Source organism: Moschus berezovskii, chromosome 10 (assembly GCF_049115385.1).
Source record: "Moschus berezovskii isolate FMDL1 chromosome 10, NW_MosBer_1.0, whole genome shotgun sequence".
Taxonomy (NCBI): Eukaryota; Metazoa; Chordata; class Mammalia; order Artiodactyla; family Moschidae; genus Moschus; species Moschus berezovskii.
Window position 1 is genome coordinate 36,775,520 of NC_142469.1, and position 23,352 is coordinate 36,798,871.

Consider the following 23,352-nt stretch of genomic DNA (forward strand, 5'->3'; position numbering starts at 1 on the left):
TCACAGACTAAAAGGAGATGTATATATGTAGTTATAATGGAAGATAGAAAGTGATGAGTGAAAGAGCAGTGTAAAGTCTTCCTGTTGAGGGAGTTGAGAGGAAATAAATGAGAGTCAGGCCTGGCTAGGACATGGGAGGAGAGGTTAGGATCAGTCAGAGCTGCAGAGAGGGGGGTAGAATTCCATTTTTGAGTAATGATTTCTTAGAGCTATCACTAAACAATTTTAGATCTAATTATAATTAAAACAGTTTTGTGCAGGTGCACTTTGATGTAATTACATTAAAATTAATATGTGTGCTGCTCCTTGGTTTCAGGTCCTTTTTTTTTTTTCATGCTAGGGAAAGTGATCACAAATGAAATTTCTAAGAGATTTACTTTCTGCAACTCAGAAAAGACTTTAAAGATTAGTATACCAATCTATAGCCTGTGATAATTTTTAGTTTGGTTTGATTCAACTTTAGACTGTTCAGTATTCTTGTTTACTAATAAATTCAGTATTACTTCCTGTCCAAGGTATGCTCAGTGTGGATGTATGGATCTGTCAAAGGTGTTTTATTGAGTAAATGTTTTTCTGATATTTTCAGGTAATATCCAGGGAGCAACAATAGTAGATGCCCTGGATACACTTTTTATTATGAATATGAAAGATGAATTTGAAGAGGCTCAAGCGTGGGTTGAAGAAAATCTAAATTTTAATGTGGTAAGTTAAACAAAAGCTGCCTATTCAGTTCTTAAATCAACTAACATGGATAAATTCTCCTGTGGGGCAAATTATTGTGTTGTACCCTAGAAGAAACAAATAATGGAATTTATATAGTATCATACTATATCCTTAACTTTCCCTCCCTTCCTGCACAAATACATGTCTTTGTTTTTTGTTTTTTTTTGGCAAATTAAGAGTAAGAATGAAGAAATTAATATTTATTAAGACCTACACATGCCAAGTATTCTTGTTCAAGTCCCACAGCAACCCCAGGAAATGAGTGTTATTTTCACACCTTTACAGATTAGAAATCAGAGCCTCAGGGCTTACCTCGACCACACAGATAGTGGTATGTCAGAGCTGTGAGCCTCACAAAAGCCTTGTGCTTCTGCACTGCCCCATGGTGCAGTATTACGACTTTGTTAGATGAACCTTTGTTAGCAGAACCCAGGGTGTTATATGGTAAGCGGCAGTTCAATGAAAGACCACAAGAAAAATTGAAATAGAGAAGTTTATTACTTAACAGGTCCTGCAAAGGTACATGACTCACCTCCAGGGGCCACGCAGGGAGGTCAAGGCAGAGTATAGACAGAGAAACAGGACTTGGGGCACTTGCCTTTATGACGGTAGGTGGAGTGCTTCAGGGTTCTGAAAAAGTAAAAGTGAAAGTCACTCAGTCGTGTCCAACTCTTTGTGACCCCAGGGACTATACAGTCTGTGGAATTCTCCAGGCTAGGATACTAGAGTGGGTAGCCTTTCCCTTCTCCAGGGGATCTTCCCAATCCAGGAATTGAACCCAGGTCTCCTGCATTGCGGGCAGCTTTTTTACCAGCTGAGCCACAAGGCCAAATTGGTCAATTCAAACCAATTTAGTAGGCTCCAGTAAGGTCTTTTCTGAAGGGCACAGAGGGCGGGCCCTGGGGGTGGGGAAACGTGATCACAAGAGGGAGTCCTACCAGGAACTGATGTTTGCTTGTGACCCTGGGGCTGTTATCAAGGGCACACACTTGCCTGAGGGGCTAGTGTCCATTTAAAGCCCCTGCCAGCCACTTGGCTGAACAAAATGGATGCCGAGTCAGTAATACCATGAAGTAGCTTATCTGACCACGCCACATGCATCCAGCAGCAGCTGCATCCACTTTCCCATAAAGAAGGTTTTAAACTTTGTTGATTTTAGACCCTTATCAGTATAAACTTTTTTTTGTCTATAACACGCGGCTTGCAGGATCTTAGTTCCCAGACCAGGGATCAATCGATGCACGGAGTCCTAGTCACTGGATGGCCAGGGAATTCCCAATATAAATTTTTATCAATTTCTATATGAAATATTTTTAAAACTTTGTACACATACTATCATTCTTAACAAACCTCAGTACCCACTGTACATCAAGGAACAGGTTCATAATTATGGGTAGTGATGATAATTTGGGACTACATCTTGTCAGAGCAAATCTAATTCCACAGTCATTGCTTTACCTCGTAATGAGATTAACAGAGAACTTGTTTTCAGAACAGGAAAAGTTGGCCCTGGTGATTTTTAGTCATTCACTTAAGTTTGCATCATCGGTATTTTTTTTAAGTTGAGTTACATACACATACCCACACACATACTTTTTCCCAGATTCTTTTCCATTATAGTTTATTTCAAAATAATAAATAGAGTTCCCTGAGCTATACAGTAGGTCCTTGTTGTTTATTTTATATACAGTAGTATGTGTCTCTTAATCTCAAATTCCTAGTTTATCCCTCCCCCTTTCTCCTTTGATAACCAGAAGTTTGTTTTCTATGTCTGTGAGTCTGTTTCTGATTCATAAGTTCATTTGTATCATTTTTTTAGATTCTACATAAAAATGATATCATGTGGTATTTGACTTATTTCACTGTATTATTTTTAATCTGAGATTACTTTGCAGAAATTCTTGTAAGCCTCTTTCTATCTGCTAAGCTTTTGCTAATATCTGTAAATCCCCATAACCAGGCACAAGTACCATGCTGTATGTTGAGAATGGACACAGAAGGGATGTCTCCCTGCTGACCCCTCTGCATTGGGGAGCTCTTCTCACCAGCACCATCCAGAGTGTTAGAGGCAGCATAACACTGAGTCCTTTCCCTACCTCTTTGAATTAAAAACATATTCCTATTCCTCTAATTAATTATGCAAATACCCCACTTTGGAAATCACTGAGTTAAAGGAGAATCAGATGAGTCTGTGTTTAGTCTGCCTATAACTGAATTTAGATTATAAAAGACACAGTATTCCCTGGTGGCTCAGAGGTTAAAGCGTCTGCCTCCAATGCGGGAGACCCGGGTTCGATCCCTGGGTCGGGAAGATCCCCTGGAGAAGGAAACGGTAACCCACTCCAGTATTCTTGCCTGGAGAATCCCATGGACGGAGAAGCCTGGTAGGCTACAGTCCATGGGGTCGCAAAGAGTCGGACACGACTGAGTGACAGAACGGATTCCAACATAAAGGGACCTTGGAAATTGATGTATTCTGTCTTTTTATTTTAAACATGAAAAAACAGGCTCAAGGATTGAGTGATTTTGTAAGATTCTATGGCTTTTTGGTTGAATATGACCTGTGGTAGCTCAGATATAACCAAGAGACCTGAGTGTGAAAAATTAAGGCAATGAACCAAAAGGTTTCTTTCTGAGGATTTTTCCAGTAGTCCTATATGCATGTGAGAGTTAGACCACAAAGAAGGCTGAGCACCAGAGAATTGATGCTTTCATAGTGTGGTGCTGGAGAAGACTCTTGAGAGTCCCTTGGACAGCAAGGAGATCAAATCAATCAATCCTAAAGGAGATAAACCCTGAATAATCATTGGAAGGACTGATGCTAAAGCTCCAATACTTTGGCCACCTGATGCTAAGAGCTGACTCATTGGAAAAGACCCTGATGCTGGGAAAGATTGAAGGCAGGAGGAGAAGGGGGTGACAGAGGATGAGATGGTTCTATGGCATCACCGACTCAATGGACATGAGTTGGAGCAAACTCCAGGAGATGGTGAAGGACAGGGAAGCCTTTTGTGCTTCAGTTCATGGGGTTGCAAAGAGTCGGATACAACTTAGCGACTGAACAACAACAGCAGTTCTTTATTAATAGTACTTTTGCCCTGCCACTTTATTTTTGAGTAAATTCAGCTGCTGCTGCTGCTGCTAAGTCACTTCAGTCATGTCCGACTCTGTGTGACCCCATAGACGGAAGCCCACCAGGCTCCCCCGTCCCTGGGATTCTCCAGGCAAGAACACTGGAGTGGGTTGCCATTTTCTTCTCCAATGTGTGAAAGTGAAAAGTGAAAGTGAAGTCGCTCAGTCGTGTCCGACCCTTAGCGACCCCATGGACTGCAGCCTACCAGGCTCCTCCATCCATGGGATTTTTCTAGGCAAGAGTACTGGAGTGGCTTGCCATTGCCTTCTCCGTAAATTCAGCTACCTACTGGTAAAGAACTATGGAATATCTTCAGCTATATATGGAGGAGAAAATGGAGAATGTATTCCCTCCCCATCCTCTCTTCCAGAAAAGGAGGAGAATGAGAACTAGATTCTTCCAGAGTCTAATGATGGAAGACAGGAGAGTAGACTTTAGTGACATAGGCCTAAAGAGTGTCCAGGTCCCTTGTTTGGCACTTATGCCATTGCTGTCCCAAAGCTTCCCTGAACACTGCAGCAGTTCTTTGCTTTTCATGTCCAGTGGTAGTCTGAGAAACTCTGAAATCATTTATTTAAAAGGATGAAGCATAAAAGCCTCGCACAGTAATCGTCCAGGTAACAGAAGGCAGTTGGCTGGCCTCAGACCATGACCTGGTGACATGAATGTGTTCCCTGGACTGTAGGAGCCTGTGAGGAGGCAGAGGGAATCTAACAGGGGATATCAGGCTATTCAGAACTTACGAAGAGCAAATTCTTTGACTTACTTACTTTTCAGGTAAAGGAATTAGACTATCAGTTGAATGATGTCTAAGATACTGCACTTTGTTTCTTTAAAATTGTATTTCTGTAAGATTTTCTTCAATGACTTCACAGGTTTTTATGTAAAATATCATTTTAGAACTGTTATTGATAATCTTGGGCTATACCCTTCAAAATATACTTTTAAAAACCATAGTCACAGGTCTCAAATTTCCGTTTATTTTACTGTTCCTAATGTGAGAGGTCTTGACACATATTTTTTTGCAGTTCCCTCTCAGTATTCAATCCATGGGGCTGCAGAGAGTTGGATACAACTGAGCAACTGAACAACAACTTTGGGTACTGCTGTATTTTTCTTTAAAAATATAAGAGTTTATCAGTAACATCAAATGACAATACTTCCCATATTAAAATTAATAACACATATAAATTCAGGACAACTGTATTGATTTTAAGTGCTTCAGCTTGCAGTCTTCTAGTTGGTTTTATTATGTCCCATAAAAGAATCTTTCCTGTGTTCACTCTTTCTACCCAGAGATTCTGGCAATTGTGTCAACAATTATAATTTTCTTTCTGAAAATGCTGAAAACATTGTTCCGTTTATGTAAAGGAAGGAGAAATTGGAAAAGCTTAAACAGAGACAGAAAACTTATTTTTATGGATAATGTGTAGTATCATTCCAGCCTGGATAAATTATTGCTTGTTTTCAAATTAGCGCTTTTTCCTGATAAGGTATTTTAATTGACAGTATAAAGGTAATTCAAAAAAAAGTTAATGCTTCCAAATTTATTGCAAGGGAAAAATAAGAATGAAACTGAAATAGAATCACTTGTTGAGAGTTGTTTTATCTTGTGGTGCTCCTGAGTATAAACAAATCTTACAGTCAAGAATAAATTTGTTTATATGTGAAATATTCGATTGGTTTATACTGTCTTCAGGTAGAGCTTTGTATTTATTCCAATTCTCTAAAGGCACATGGGTCTGGGCAGAAAACTGTAAGGGTAGACTCTGGTGGCTGAGTTTTCTGGTTTGAATTCAAAGTAATCCTAAAACAAGGAATCTAAAGCAGATCCCTGGCTACTCACTCATTCATTGATTCATGCATGTATTAATTATATACTAATTACCTTTTTTCTAACTTTTTAGTTTGTATTGGAGAATAGCTCATTAACAATGTTGTGATATTTTCAGGTGAATCCCCAAAGGCATTCAGCCTTACATATACATGTATACATTCTTCCTGAAACTCCCCTCCCATCCACGCTGCCACATAACATTGAACAGGGCTCCATGTGCTATACAGTAGGTTCTTTTTAGTTATCCATTTTAAATATAGCTATAGTAATTACCTTTTAATTGTCAAGTTCTTACCCTAATGAAGCTTATAGTCTAGCAGGAATAATAGTCAAATTACCTAGCTCGGGCCAGGTTTTTTAGGAAATGAAGAAAGGATAAATGAAATTACTATTTAAAGAGTACTGAGACATACAGAGTATTAATGCTGGGTGATTTTTTCCATAGATTACCTGATTTAGTCTTTGTGATACATTACAGGGGGTAAGTGGTATTTTCCCTAGTTTTATAGATGAAGAGGTAACTAATTAATCTGCTCCAAATCATGCATCAGATAAGAGCTGTGATTTTTAATAAGATCTGCCTAACTCAGTGACCCTGTTTTTAGTGGAAAGGAAATGCCAAGAGTTGAGAAATACATAGGCAGCCAAAGAATCTGAGTCCCTCAAAAGTAGGCATGTAATCTTGATATCTCAGTACTCATTAGGATACATCATTCCATAGGTATTCACTAAAGATTAATGAAATGATGAGATGTTGTTACCTTGTCCTACTTGCTGACCAACTGTGCTAGACTCAGCTAGGAGAGAAGCTGACATGGAACATGGGTAGCTGCACTGTGTCATATTTTAAATAGTTAGAAATGATCTGCAGTTCAGGTATAATTGATGTGCTTGTTTTTACCTAACCTACTTCCAGGTTTGTGGTGGCCCCTGATACAGGAAGATCATTAACCTAAGAACAAATGATCAGGAGTTTCATATTTAGGCCTTTGCAAATTCAGTTCTGAACTTCCTCCTCTCTACTATGACTTTAAAGAAGTATTGATCATCTAGATCCTTCCATGAAGAATATTGAAACCTGACTTCCATAATGAATTTTATGTCGTAGACATTTTCTCCAGATAACAATTTCTTATACACACCCTCAGTAAAAATCAAAGCTATATTAAGATTATTATTAAAAAGCCTTTTTCTGCATTGAGATAAAGTGATATCTCTGTGTGAAAAGATGAACTTTGAGAATGACAAAGCCTAATGATTAGCTTGTTCGAGACTCTTAACTAGCAACACAATGAGACTGATCTTTGACAAGCACTTGAATTGTGCTTTTTATAATGAACACCATATGTTTTAGATAACAGAGGTACTGGTAGCAACAGTGACTGTATTTTTTAAAGATCCAGATTATTCTCTTACCCATTTGGAATGCCATCCTATTTTTTAGAAAATAAGCTGTAGGGTTCTCTATCTGAAGGTTGTAAATTGACCTCAAGAAGCAAATTGGAATCTCTTCAAGTGCCTGAATGAGTTCTTGGCTTAGGTCCAGAGCTCCATACCATGGAGTATAGGAGAAGTGACCTTTGCCTTAGTACTGCTTTTATAAAAGCTCTGTTTTCGAGCAGCCGTAAGATTCTGATGGTATAGATAACAAAGTTAATTATCCTGTCAAATGGAGCTGTTCAGTGTTTTCTCTCTGAATGATAATCACTGTCTGCCAAAGGAGATGATTTCCATTTTGGCTTTAAGGATATGAGCTATGATCCCTCTGACAGTAATCAGTGATAGAGTGGACTGCTACTTGTGGGCCTTTCTGGACCTGCTTGGTAAAACTAACCTAGTAACAGAGAGAAGAAGGTGATTTGCCTATATTTGTTTCCCAAAGAACTTGTACTTTGTTCCTCTTAAGAGGTTTATCATGTTACTTAAACATTAAGTCAAAAGCTGCTCAGACACATATTATACTAAGCTATATTGTTTAATATTGTAATTTAATCTATTAAGAGGAGATGTAATCCTCAAAATGTTACTACAACACACACTTTGAAGTACCACATACAAGTGAATGTGTATGCTAAGCCTAAACATAGCCAAGGCTTATAGGTAGTTACCTGTCTTGAGAAGTCTAATGCTGTTTCCGCTGGTTCTCAGTAAGATAAAGCATAGATGTTCAGTTGCTCAGTCGTGTCCGACTCTTTGCGACCCATGGACTGCAGCCCTCCAGGCTTCTATGTCCTTCACCATCTTCATGAGTTTGACTCATACCCATTGAGTCAGTAATGCCATCCAACCGTCTCATCCTCTGTTGCCCGCTTCTCTTCCTCTCCTCAATACTTTTCAGCATCAGCGACTTTTCCAGTGACATCAGCTGGCCAAAGTACTGGCACTTCAGCTTCAGCATCTGTCCTTCCAATGAATATTCAGGGTTGATTTCCTTTAGGATTGACTGGTTTAATCTCCTTGCTGTCCAGAGGACTGTCAGGAGTCTTCTCTAACACCACAGTTCAAAAGCATTAATTCCTCGGTGCTCAGCCTTCTTTGTGGTCCATCTCTCACATCTATACATGACTACTGGAAAAACCATGGTTTTGATTATATGGAAATGTGTCAACAAAATGATATCTCTGCTTTTTAATACACTGTCTAGGTTATCACATGTTAGTAGTGGAGCAGTTGTTATTAAACAGAGTTATGGCATTGGTTTGTAGTGGGGCAGCTGTTGTTAATACTTGCTTGTTCCTTGCTTATAGTTCATTGAGTAGAAAACTGACAGGAAGTTTAGAGGAATAGCTAGCAGAGAAGTATTCTCTGATTTTAGGACTCAGAGAATTAGTCTAAAAGAAAAAAACTCTAATAATTGGAATAGAGAATAGGATTAAGATATTTAAAATTAAGATATTTCTGGAAATAAAAATTCTTTTCTAAGAAGTCTTTTTCAGTTTAAATCAATCCAGTCTGTCCTGCTGTATGGAACATAAGTTAAGAATTAAGAAGAGTTCCTTAAACTTGATGCAGGGTTGATTCTAAATAATTATCTTAAAGCCTGAAGGTGCAAAGGAGCAATGTATCTATCAAGGAAAGTTTGTGCCTCTATAATTCCTCAATTAAAATCCATGGCTGAATCTGTTCTACAACCTTAATTTGTTATTCAAATGGTCAAGCATGTTATTTCACTTACTAAAATCTATCATCTTATAATTTGCTTATAAAAGTGAATAAGTTGCTTATTAAAAAATGCAACCTAATAAACTTCTTTGAATTATTTAAAATACCATTCTGTCTCATAGGAAGAGGTTGATATATATATGTGGACCAGAGACCCTCAATATGAGGGTTAGGAGAATATGTTGCCTCACCAGTTTAGGTACAATACCCCTTATCAGCTCAGAAGCAGTTACAGAAAGAGAACAACACCCCTTTCCATTGACAACATAATTCTCCTAAAAGAAAAGGGGAGAATGAGAGGATAACAGGCAGGAAGGCTAGGGGCCCCCAAACGGAGAAAATAGGCTGCAAGTGTCAGACGTTTTTTTTATCTTTCTTTTAAGCTGCAGGGCTTCCCTTGTAGTTCAGCTGGTAAAGAATCTGCTTGCAATGCAGGAGACCTGGGTTCGATCTCTGGGTTGGGAAGATCCCCTGGAGAAGGGAAAGGCTACCCACTCCCACTCCAGTATTCTGGCCTAGAGAATTACATGGACTGTGTAGTATAGTCCATGGGGTCGTATGGAGTCAGACACAACTGAGTGACTTTCACTTTATATATATTTGTATATAGCAAGCACATATACACACACTTAGTATGCTAGAGGACAGCAATACTAAGGTCAGGGGTCAACTTACCATGGAAATTACCAGTCTGAGACACCCTGGGTAATATGAGACATTAGTAGGGAAGCCTAGTTTTTTCATGATTTCACCTCTTGATTTTAGTTGCAAACTTAATTATACTATGTATTTTATTCAATTTATGTGTGATTCTGGTTAAGTGTGTTCTTTGATTCAAAAGCTATTTGTAGAGGAAAGTCAAAGTGAAAGAGCAGTTTTTCCAGCCCACATAGTTTTGTGGGTAGGCTATAAGCCGAAAATGCCCACCTTCCCCTTGCTCATCCATTATGCATGCAGTTTAAACAAAGGCTGGATCTGCTTCTCAAACTGGCACTCACATGTGTACGCTCACTGCGTACTAGACACCATAGACTACATAGGCATATTCCTGAAATGTGACCTTACTTAAAGATTGAAGGAATTTAATCTCATTTACAATAAACACAAGCTTCTGGATAGCACAGGGAGCTCAGCTTGATGCTCTGTGATGATATGGAAGGGTCGATGGGGTTGGGAGATGGGAGGAAGGCTCAAGAGGGAGGGGGATATATGGATACATGTAGCTGATTCATGATGTTGTACAGAAAAAACTAGCACAACATTTAAAACACTTATACTCCCATTTTTAAAATTTTTTAAAGATTACATATGTAAAAGAAAAACACGGATTGAAGATTACAAAATCTACATTGTTAAGATAAATCACACAAAATTTTAGTGTTTCAGGCTGTTTGGGGCTCCTATCCTTCACATACTGTTCTCTCCCTGCCCGGACCCCTCTTCTGTCATTAGGGTGAATCACTGGAGAAGTTTTAGAGCATCTGAAAAGATGCTGCATTAATATTAATAGGATGCGTATCTTCATTCAAATTTAATAAGTTTATTTTCATGTAAATTAGAATCAAGACATTTATAAAATTGGCCTCAAACCCACAGACTGTAGAAGTTCACTTTGGAAAATCCAGATATTATATAAAGTACTTTAAGCACGAAAGGAAGTTTGGTCAGGATACTATATTTCAAAAAGAGAATTTGAAACATAACTCACTTATAAGCGTATGGGACATGACTCCCAAAAAGATCAGTTTGCATTCTAGTATTTAGAAGATTATGATTCTGCAGTTGCTGATTTGCTATTCATCCCTGAGGAAGCTAGGCCTTATTGGTTTACTTCAGCAGAGGTTTGTGCAGTGTAATGGCAGCAACTCTTTCAGTTCAGTTCAGTCGCTCAGTCGTGTCTGACTCTTTGCGACCCCATGAATCACAGCACACCAGGCCTCCCTGTCCATCACCAACTCCCGGAGTTCACTCAAACTCATGTCCATCGAGTTGGTGATGCCATCCAGCCATCTCATTCTCTGTCGTCCCCTTCTCCTCCCGCCCCCAATCCTTCCCAGCATCAGAGTCTTTTCCAGTGAGTCAACTCGTCGCATGAGGTGGCCAAAGTATTGGAGTTTCAGCTTTAGCATCAGTCCTTCCAGTGAACACCCAGGATTGATCTCCTTTAGAATGGACTGGTTGGATGGGTACTTTTACCTGTGCCAGGCATTGTGTACAATGCACAGACACATAGTGCCCTGTAAGAAGTGCATGGTCCCTTTTTACAAATGAGAAAACCAAGACGCAAAATATGAGGTTTGCTGGGGTCTCACATTTAGCTGTCTCCTGAACCAACCTTCGATACCAGGTCTTTCTGCCTCTGCTGCTGCTGCTAAGTCACTTAAGTCGTGTCCGACTGTGTGACCCCATAGACGGAAGCCCACCAGGCTCCCCCATCCCTGGGATTCTCCAGGCAAGAACACTGGAGTGGGTTGCCATGCCCTCCAGAGAAGGCAATGGCAAGCCACTCCAGTACTCTTGCCTAGAAAATCCCATGGACGGAGGAGCCTGGTGGCCTGTAGTCCATGGGGTCGCTATGAGTCGGACATGACTGAGCGACTTCACTTTCACTTTTCACTTTAACACATTGGAGAAGGAAATGGCAACCTACTCCAGTGTTCTTGCCTGGAGAATCCCAGGGATGGGGGAGCCTGGTGGGCTTCCATCTATGGGGTGACACAGAGTCGGACACGACTGAAGTGACTTAGCAGCAGCAGCAGAGGCAGAAAGACCTGGTATCGAAGGTTGGTTCAGGAGACAGCTAAATGTGAGACCCTGCAAACCACATATTTTGAGTCTTGGTTTTATTTGTAAAAAGGGACCATGCACTTCTTACAGGGCACTATGCGTCTGTGCATTGTACACAATGCCTGGCACAGGTAAAAGTACCCATCCAACCAGTCCATTCTAAAGGAAATCAATCCTGGGTGTTCACTGGAAGGACTGATGCTAAAGCTGAAACTCCAATACTTTGGCCACCTCATGCGACGAGTCTAGAGCACTGTTTTTATAGTCTTTTGCCCCCACTATAGCCAAGCAATCTGTTATATTTTTATCTTAGTCCTTTTCATCTACAGATCTGTAAAGAGTGACCAAAAGTATATAAATATCAGTCTTCTTACCTAAAACATAGTATAACCCCAAATGTTAAAAGCTCTCAAAGTTAGGTTTCAAATAAGTTGGATTTAACTTTGGGGGAAAAAAAAGGATAAAAAATTATATATTGGGAATTCACACGTAGTTTTGGTTTTCAAAAGAAGGTAAATATGATGACTATTGTGTATGAGTAATGGTGATTTGACATTCCTGAATGAGATCTTTAAAGACAGGAACACAAGGAACTAGGAACCTGCATGGATTCACTAACAAGCCAGATTACTTCTTGGACGGGCTCACCAAACTATTAGATCTGAGAAATTCAAAAGACAAAGACTGACCTTGAGCAGGGCACTTTGCAAAACCATCTCTCAATATCTTTGGACAGAGGAAGATAAATAGAATTTAGGTTCTAGAACACATTGCTGGATCAATAACTGGTTGAACAGCTGTACCCTGTAAGTGACTAATGTCTTGCTGAAGATATATTTATGATGGTGTTTGACATGGCTCAGTCCTCTACTTTGCAATAATTTTTATCAGATATTTATATGAAAGTCCCAGTTATCCAAAGTTTTCATAGCAGGAAAAGAGAATGTATAGCAAATGAACCCAAAGCTAGAAAAAGAATATAAAATCACATGCTTCAATAGGCAGAAATGTGGAGGACTGTTCTTAGGTTTAAAAACTAAAAACCACAAGTACAAATTGCGAGTGATAATATTTGAGGGTTTTATTTATTAGACTTTAGACATTGTTACCTTTAGACATAAGAAGTATGGCTGTGTGAACAAAAATAAGTTAATAATTTCCTTCCTTTTTCCTTATCAGTAATTTTGTGGAATACTAAAGCTTCTACCAATATTTGTATGATGTTCATTCAGAGTGATACACATCACAGATAAATTATTACTATGTAAAGTTCCTGCGATGAGTTGACTCACTGGAAAAGACTCTGATACTGGGAAAGGTTGGGGGCGGGAGGAGAAGGGGACGACCGAGAATGAGTTGGCTGGATGGCATCACCGACTCTGTGGACATGAGTTTGAGTGAACTCCGGGAGTTGGTGATGGACAGGGAGGCCTGGCATGCTGTGATTCATGGGGTCGGGGAGAGTCAGACATGTCTGAGCGACTGAACTGAACTGAAAGTTCCTGGATTTCCCCAGGTCAGTAGGTGCCCAGTATGCTACTGAAGATCAGTGGAGAAATAACTCCAGAAGGAATGAAGGGATGGAGCTAAAGCAAAACAAATACTCAGTTGTGGATGTGACTGGTGATAGAAGCAAGGTCAGATGCTGTAAAAAGCAATATTGCATAGGAACCTGGAATGTTAGGTCCATGAATCAAGGCAAATTGGAAGTGGTCAAACAGGAGATGGCAAGAGTGAACGTCGACATTCTAGGAATCAGTGAACTAAAATGGACTGGAATGGGTGAATTGAACTCAGATGACCATTATATCTACTACTGTGGGCAGGAATCCCTTAGAAGAAATGGAGTAGCCATCACAGTCAACAAAAGAGTCCGAAATGCAGTACTTGGATGCAATCTTAAAAACGACAGAATGATTTCTGTTTGTTTCCAAGGCAAACCATTCAGTATCACAGTAATCCAAGTCTATGCCCCAACCAGTAACAGTGAAGAAGACGAAGTTGAACGGTTCTATGAAGACCTACAAGACCTTTTGGAACTAACACCGAAAAAAGATGTCCTTTTCATATTAGGGGATTGGAATGCAAAAGTAGGAAGTCAAGAAACACCTGGAGTAACAGGCAAATTTGGCCTTGGAGCACAAAATGAAGCAGGGCAAAGGCTAATAGAGTTTTGCCAAGAGAACGCACTGGTCATAGCAAACACCCTCTTCCAACAACACAAGAGAAGACTCTACACATGGACATCACCAGATGGTCAACACCGAAATCAGATTGATTATATTCTTTGCAGCCAAAGATGGAGAAGCTGTATACAGTTAGCAAAAACAAGACCAGGAGCTGACTGTGGCTCAGATCATGAACTCCTTATTGCCAAATTCAGACTTAAATTGAAGAAAGTAGGGAAAACCACTAGGCCATTCAGGTATGACCTAAATCAGATCCCTTATGATTATACAGTGGAAGTGAGAAATAGATTTAAGGGACTAGATCTGATAGATAGAGTGCCTGATGAACTCTGGATGGAGGTTCGTGACATTGTACAGGAGACAGGGACCAACACCTTCCCCATGGAAAAGAAATGCAAAAAAGCAAAATGGCTGTCTGAAGAGGCGTTACAAATAGCTGTGAAAAGATAGAAGTGAAAAGCAAATGAGAAAAGGAAAGATATAAGCATCTGAATGCAGAGTTCCAAAGACTAGCAAGGAGAGATAAGAAAGCCTTCCTCAACGATCAATGCAAAGAAATAGAGGAAAACAACAGAATAGGAAAAACAAGAGATCTCTTCAAAAAAATTAGAGATATCAAGGGAACATTTCATGCAAAGATGGGCTCGATAAAGGACAGAAATGGTATGGACCTAACAGAAGCAGAAGATATTAAGAAGAGGTGACAAGAATACACAGAAGAACTGTACAAAAAAGATCTTCACGACCAAGATAATCACAATGGCGTGATCACTCACCTGGAGCCAGACATCTTGGAACGTGAAGTCAAGTGGGCCTTAGAGAGCATCACTACGAACAAAGCTAGTGGAGGTGATGGAATTTCAGTGGAGCTATTTCAAATCCTGAAAGATGATGCTGTGAAAGTGTTCCACTCAATATGCCAGCAAATTTGGAGAACTCAGCAGTGGCCACAGGACTGGAAAAGGTCAGTTTTCATTCCCATCCCAAAGAAAGCCAATGCCAAAGAAGGCTCAAACTACCACACAGTTGCACTCATCTCACACGCTAGTAAAGTCATGCTCAAAATTCTCCAAGCCAGGCTTCAGCAATACGTGAACCGTGAACTTCCAGATGTTCAAGTAGGTTTTAGAAAAGGCAGAGGCACCAGAGATCAAATTGCCAACATCTGCTGGATCATAGAGAAAGCAAGAGATTTCCAGAAAAACATCTATTTCTGCTTCTTTGACTATGCCAAAGCCTTTGACTGTGTGGATCACAAAAAACTGTGGAACATTCTGAAAGAGATGGGAATACCAGACCACCTGACCTGCCTCTTGAGAAACCTGTATGCAGGTCAGGAAGCAACAGTTGGAACTGGACATGGAACAACAGACTGGTTCCAAATAGGAAAAGGAGTACGTCAAGGCTGTATATTGTCACCCTGCTTATTTAACTTATATGCAGAGTACATCATGAGGAATGCTGGGCTGGAAGGAAAACAAGCTGGAATCAAGATTGCTGGGAGAAATATCAATAACCTCAGATATGCAGATGACACCACCCTTATGGCAGAAACTGAAGAGGAACTCAAAAGCCTCTTGATGAAAGTGAAAGAGGAGAGTGAAAAGGTTGGCTTGAAGCTCAACTTTCAGAAAACAAAGATCATGGCATCTGGTCCCATCACTTCGTGGCAAATAGATGGGGAAACATTGGAAACAGTGTCAGACTTTATTTTTGGGGGCTCCAAAATCACTGCGGATGGTGATTACAGCCATGAAATTAAAAAACGCTTACTCCTTGGAAGAAAAGTTATGACCAACCTAGACAGCATATTAAAAAGCAGAGACATTAATTTGCCAACCAAGGTCCGTCTAGTCAAGGCTATGGTTTTTCCCTTCGTCATGTATGGATGTGAGAGTTGGACTGGGAAGAAAGCTGAGTGCTGAAGATTTGATGCTTTTGAACTGTAGTGCTGTAGAAGACTCTTGAGAGTCCCTTGGACTGCAAGGAGATCCAACTAGTCCATTCTAAAGGAGATCAATCCTGGGTGTTCACTGGAAGGACTGATGCTAAAGCTGAAACTCCAATACTTTGGTCACCTCATGCGACAAGTTGACTCACTGGAAAAGACTCTGATGCTGGGAACGTTTGGGGGTGGGAGGAGAAGGGGACGACACAGAATGAGATGGCTGGATGGCATCACCGACTTGATGGAGGTGAGTTTGAGTGAACTCCAGGAGTTGGTGATGGACAGGGAGGCCTGGCATGGTGTGATTCATGGGGTCGCGGAGAGTTGGACACGACTGAGCGACTGAACTGAACTGAACTGAAAGTTCCCTAATCAATTTATATTAGGTACTAGGTACATATTACAAATTAGGGGATACAACTAAATGAACTCACCAGAGAGTCATATATTATGATGGTTTTCCCTAACTCTAACCTAGTTATTGTCTCTTATAAGTAGTTTTCATGCTCTTCCTTTTACAAGAAATTTTTTGAAAAACAAAGTTGTAACTTAGGCAATTACGTAGCTTTGTGAGATCCTTACACCTTTTTAGAGAGAACATGTGGAAATTAAATGAAAATACATATCCTTTTTTTCCTGAAATTGTTTTTTCCCACTGAAATGTAGACTCCATAAGTTGAGGACGTGAGTTTTCATTGCTGTGTCCCCAGAACCTAGGACAGTGCCTGGCACATAGTAGTTGCTTAATAAATGTCTGTTTAAGGAAATAATTTCTCCAAAAATTGTGACTAAGCTCATCTGCTGGATATTGACTCCATATATTAGTTTGCTATTAGCCTCTGTGATTTCAGTGAATGATTTGATGTTAGTCAAAAGTGTACAATTCTCGCGTAGGCCCAATGACCATGAAAAGAAGCTAACAAAAGCTTGGAGTTGAAACAATATACAAGTCCCTGTGTCCCTATCCTTTGAAGCAAAAGACTTTTGCTTTAGTCTTCCAGGCCTCTCTTGAGTCTCAAAAGGCTGATTCAAGAGTTAATGATTAGAAAATGTGAAAATGGAGAAACAAAAAATAGCTGTTGGGCCTAGAACCTGGTAGCAGTGTAGATTATAAATCTGCCACATAGCATAATCACTGAACTCCCAGTTCCCTGAAACATATAGATAAAGGCCTGGCACACGTTCCTATGTTATTTTTATAGGAAACAGACCCACCCCAGATGAAAACTGCTGACTATAAGCACATGGACCCTAGTCTAGTTGAAACCAGAATATTGATGATGCTTGAAATTTTACCTTGATGCCATCCAATCCTGAGAATGGTGCATGAGCGGATCATGCACTCTACAGTCCCCCCCTCACACTGCCTTTAAAACCCCTTCCCCTCAGAGCCATCGAGAGTTCAGGTCTTTTGAGCATGAGCTGCCCTTGTTCTCATTACCGTCGTGCAATAAACCCTGTTTTCTTCACTGCAATCCAGTGGCAGTAGATTGATTTTGTTGTGTGGGCAAGCAGACCCAAAGTTTGGTTCGATAACAAAGTGTATCTAACTTCTATTGTAGGTTCAGTTCAGTTCAGTCGCTCAGTCGTGTCCGACTCTCTGCGACCCCATGAATCACAGCACGCCATCTGTGCTAAATTATCTATAATAGAATGTAATAGTCAAATATTATGAAACAATTATTGGCAATAATTACTAATTATATGCCAGAATTATATGACCATTAATAAAGATACCTGATGCATTATCATGTGGGGTGACACAGGAGTGAGCATGACAGAGCCCTAGCCCATGAATCAGAGTACTCAAGTTTAAATCCTGATTCAACCACTTACTAGTTGTCTGACCTTAAAATAGTCACAATAACCACTATAATTTTGTTTTTCCATTTGTAAAATGGACAAAAGAATAGCAGTTATTTCATGCAGTTGGTATGAGGATTAAAAGACTTAGTCATATAAAGAGACTATATGACTGTATAATGCAGGATATAATACTTTTAAATAATAATAAAAGCCAGCTATTATTGGTGTATATAAGAGCTAATTTAACAGGGTTCAACATATATTATTGCTCAGTGCTCAGTCACTCAGTTGTGTCTGACTCTTTGTAACCTTATGGACTGTAGCCTACCAGGCTCCTCTGTCCATGGGATTTTTCATGCAAGAATACTGGAATGGGTTGCCGTTTCCTACTCAAGGGCATCATCCCAATCCAGGGATCGAACCCACATCTCCTGCACTGGCAGGAGGATTCTTTACCACTGAGTCACCTGGGAAGTCCAACATATAATTCTCTACTTAGAGATGAAACTTATTTTCAAAGAAATATGACCATCCCAGACCAAAAGCAGGATATTTGAGATCCAGCACTAGAACCCAAGCCACTCCAACTTCAGATCCTATTTACATTCTAGCTGTGCTATTAATACTCTAAAATGATGTGGGAAGAGTTTTAGAATAATGTTGAACTACCAGCCAATGTATAAAGAGTCCTTATGGCCAAACAGGCAAATGAATAAAATAAAAGAACACAGAACAGAATAATAGAATATCCTGAGCCTGTCACATCTGCACAGAGAATATTAAGTATTATAACCTCTACTAAAGAGCCTCTTGATGAAAGTGAAAGAGGAGAGTGAAAAAGTTCACTTAAAGCTCAACATTCAGAAAACTGAATGACATCTGCTCCCATCACATCATGGCAAATAGATGGGGAAAACAGTGGCTGACTTTATTTTGGGGGGCTTGAAAATCACTGCAGATGGTGACTGCAGCCATGAAATTAAAAGATGCTTGCTCCTTGAAAGGAAAGTTATGACCAAGCAAGACAGCAGAGACATTACTTTGCCAACAAAAGTCTGTCTAGTCAAGGCTATGGTTTTTCCAGTAGTCATGTATGGATGTGAGAGTTGGACTGTAAAGAAAGCTGAGCCCCAAAGAATTGATGCTTTTGAACTGTGGTGTTGAAGAAGACTCTTGAGAGTCCCTTGGACTGCAAGGAAATCCAACTGGTCCATCCTAAAGGAGATCAGCCCTGGGTGTTCATTGAAAGGACTGATGTTGAAGCTGAAACTCCAGTACTTTGCCACCTGATGCAAAGAGCTGACTTATTGGAAAAGACCCTGATGCTAGGAAAGATTGAGGGCAGGAGGAGAAGGGGACGACAGAGGATGAGATGGTTGGATGGCATCACCGACTCAATGGACATGAGTTTCGGTGTATTCCGGGAGTTGGTGAGGGACAGGGAGGCCTGGTGTGCTGCAGTCCATGGGGTCGCAAAGAGTTGGACACGACTGAGCAACTGAACTGAACTGAACCTGTACTGAATAGAGGAAGGAAATAACTTCATTTTATAAATATTTTTATAATTGTTATTTTAAGAGTCAAAATTATCTATAATACTTACATATATTCGACACAGTTAAAAGACAAAGCTTTTTCCTCTTGTGTATAAATTTCTCTAAGCAAGCATATAAGATTGAACAAAATTTAAATATTTCATGCACTTTTCATCGTGATATTTTTCTTGATTGTATCCTACCATTTTTATATGAACCTCCTTTATTCTGTTTCCCACAGAATGCTGAAGTTTCTGTTTTTGAAGTAAATATACGCTTTGTTGGTGGACTAATCTCAGCCTACTATCTGTCTGGAGCAGAGGTAAGATGGAAAGTGGCTTAAAATCATATTTTCTGTATGGCTTTTGTGGTATCCATTAAATTTTCACATTTTGATTGGGCTCTAGCATATACTGGATTTCTTTTATTATGTACTAATTAAGTGAGCACACTGGGAAAGTTCAGCAGAACGTGCGTGTCAAAAAATGTTAAACAATGCCTTTAAAAAAGCCTGGCTCCATTAGGTTATGTATCATGTGATTAAAACTACAAATTATATATGCCTATGGACAAAGTCATGAGGTTTAGTAGAGTGGCAAGCTTATGGATTTCTTTCTTTAAAAATTATTTTAATGTTAGTATATATCCCTGTCACTGAGTCATGTATGACTCTTTGTGAACCCATGGACTGTAGCCTGCCAGGCTCCTCTGTCCATGGGATCCTCCAGGCAAGAATACTGGAGTGGATTCCTTCTCCAGGGGATCTTCCCATCCTAGGGATTGAACCCCTGTCTCCTGCATTTCAGGCAGATTCTTTACCCACTGAGCCATCAGAGATGTTAGTATAATGTTAGCTTAATAAAAAAATTTTTTTTGAAATAAAGAAGGATTGGCAAGTGATATAAAAACTAGTATTTAAGAAAATGAGTAAGATATTCTGCTTCCCAATTAGAAATCCTGTAGGCCAAGAAGTCCTTGTAAAGTGTTTTGCAGCTCTTCCTAGCTTAGGCTTCATTAATTATCTGCTGCTCAGAGCAAAGAAGAGATTTTTCATTTTTAGCTGCTTTTTTATCAGTAGATTAAGAAAAGATTTTTATATCATGCTCATGAAGAGCATAGGTGCTGTTTCCTCAAAAGGCTTTGGGCAACTTTGTGAATAACAACCTAAGTGTCCACTAAGAGTCATTAATGGACCTCTCTTTTAATGTCAGCAGTGTTAGAAGCTGACATCAAGGGGAAACAGTCACATATTGCATTTGCATATCAATCAGATTTGTGTTAGTCTCAGCAGTCTGGCTGGGGCAAGAGTGGACCTTACCTAGTATACTAGTTTATGTATTTCTGTGCTCCTTCAAACAAGCTTAAGCAGAGCAATAAACGTTTAATGAGAAAGGCTGCGTTCCTTTGTTTCTGTCTCTCAGGTACTTTCCTAGTAATAGCAAAACAGCTTGTCATTCACTTTAGATTTTATTCTACCATAGAGGTTTTCAAAGTATATAGATGGCTTCTATATTCCTCTTAATCTGTCCTCTCTGAGTTAAATTCTGTTCTTCGTTATCCCTCTTCTTCCCTTTTTCCAGTCCCAAATACCTTCAGTTGTTCATTTGGGTTTAGGATATTATAAACACTAACAAGGGAATCCATATTTTTAAAAACTCCTACTTAAGATTAGCTACTGTTTTTTTACTGAACAAATTTCTGCTTTTAGCGTTTGTGTCTTTGAGTACCCAGTGTCTGCATATTCTCATTACTTTTGAGGTGGCATACTTGGTTTTAACTCTCTTCATCATTTCTGTGGGGGTGAGACTATTTGGAGGAAATAGGACTACTTCATTGTATCTGGACTCAGATAGGGCAATAGAGCATGCAAAGAGAAGCAGTTATGTATTTCTTCTAAATATTTATCATGTAAATTGGGATACTTTTTCACTCATAACAGTGTCTTAAGTTTATATACCTGTGTTTGTTTCTATATATGTGTATTCTTATTAGAGACATATATTTATTTACTGATAAAAATATAATACCCACTGATACAGTTTGCCTGGATAAAATCATTTGCCTAAGACCTTATAAGAGTATTTTAAAATTCTGTGCTTAGCTAACTGTAGTAAACAAAAGACCATAAAGAACCCTTCCATTGAAAATAATTATTCTTTCAGTATATATGCTTTGTCCTTATCCATGTGCAAAATGTTGTGTTAATTTTATCTATATTTTCTGTATTTTAATTTTATGGTAAAGATTAACTTAGCTAAATTTCCTTTCTTATATACTTTTCTATGTTTATATAGAATATATTTTAATTTTAGTTCTTAAAGATTCATCTTCTCACCACAGTTTTCACTAACTATTCCCTGAATGTTGAACAGTTGGGTTGTTTTAGTATTCCTATAGTTTGAATCAGTTCAGTTCAGTCGCTCAGTCGTGTCTGACTCTCTGCGACCCCATGAATCACAGCATGCCAGCCCTCCCTGTCCATCACCAACTCCTGGAGTTCACTCAAACTCATGTCCATCGAGTCGGTGATGCCATCCTTTTTGAATAATGTAGCTGTAATCAACCAAAATATATTTATTCTTTAAAGTGGGGTTTCCAGGTGAGAAACAATTAGTATTAGACTGTTATACCATCATCTGCTGTTTTTTCCTACCAGTTACCTCATCACTGACAGTTACCTTTCATTTGACCAATGCACTCAGGAGAATTGGCTGTCAGGAATAGGATCAAAGAAAAATTATTTACCCTAAGTCTGAGCTTGATCTATTTGTCTCCATATCAGAATGAAAAATTAGGCATTCATTTAATAGAAAGAACATCAACATGGCCACATTATAAATTAGTTGGTTTTTGATTGTTGATAAAGTTCTATGCTACACACTTTTATGTATATCAAGGTATTACTAAGATAGTCTAGGAAAATTCATCTTCCTAAATTATCTCATAGAGGGACTGCTGCTGCTAAGTCACTTCAGTCGTGTCTGACTCTGTGCGACCCCATAGACGGCAGCCCACCAGGCTCCCCCGTCCCTGGGATTCTCCAGGCAAGAACACTGGAGTGGGTTGCCTAAATCACCATAATTTAACATTCTCATTTCATCACTGAGGTTCAGGCGTATTCTGAGAACATCTTATAAATCACCTTCAGAAGTATATAGGCCTACATTGATATAAGCTCAAGATTCTTAAATTTATGCTGCAAAAACAGAAGAGGAACCACTACTATGGGTTTACCTCAGGAAAATTACAGTTAGAAACACTGAGCAATAATGGAGAATGTCAGTGAATTTCTAAACCTACCGAAAGAACAATAGACACATGAAATACATTTTCAAAACTTAAAATGCCCTAGCTTAGTTAAAATATGTTGTAGTATTTTTTTTAAAACCAAGTCACAGGATTTCCAGAGTCTATATAAGAAATACAGATAACCACAAAAAGTACAAACCAATGGGATAAGAATAAGTTGAATACCAAACACTAAATAGTATTAAAAATAAAAGAGATAGCATTGCTGTATTTTTCAAGGAAAACTAAAGTCCTTATTAAAGATAGTAAATAGCAGCATCTAGAATATCATTCCCCAAATTATGTTCTGCAGATCACCAGTTTCCCTAGATATGGCAGGATAAATCTGTTCATTCTAAAAATAAATTAGGAAAAACTACATTCTATATTTTTTCTTAGAAATTCGCAAGTCACAGAAAAAAAAACTAATTTGATTTATCTTTGTTTCCCATACTCAACTACAAACTCTTTTTTTTCTTAATGTAACATCTGCTAACACTGAGTTACAAACATTGTTTCCCAGAACAAATTTTGGGAAATGTTGATTAAGAGTAACCAAAGCAAAAGTGACATTGAAAATCGGCAAATGCAAAACAACGCATTTCAAGAGACAATGATGCATGTAGAAAATAACATATATGACTAGATCAAATATTATTTATTTTACCGCGGAAATCAATGGTTGTGTTGAGCTTAAAGTTAATTTAATGGGATACAGTCGTGTCACAGACATGTAGAAAAAGGCTGAAGAACAAATTGAAACTAACACTCTCAAGGTGCCAGAGAGGTTCTTTATAGCTGAACAATCACTCTGGGACATCCTAGAAATACTACATATGCACTGATTTTTTTCTACCCCTGTCAAGACGCAAAGCCCTATCAGAAAGGTCAGTTGTCTGTTTTAGTTAATGTGGCCCCGTGAGGGTCTTGGGAAATGAAAGAGA

At 39.1% G+C, this 23,352-nt stretch overlaps 1 protein-coding gene across 1 annotated transcript in view; it reads left to right on the forward strand.

Moving 5' to 3' along the window:
- Nucleotides 1-23,352, forward strand: part of MAN1A1 (mannosidase alpha class 1A member 1) — a 188,465-nt gene that overhangs the window by 46,052 nt on the left and 119,061 nt on the right. Inside the window, exons 4-5 of the mRNA XM_055433883.2 lie at nucleotides 587-702; nucleotides 19,362-19,442. Coding sequence (XP_055289858.2) covers nucleotides 587-702; nucleotides 19,362-19,442 — 197 coding nt within the window. The remainder of the gene's footprint in view (nucleotides 1-586; nucleotides 703-19,361; nucleotides 19,443-23,352) is intronic.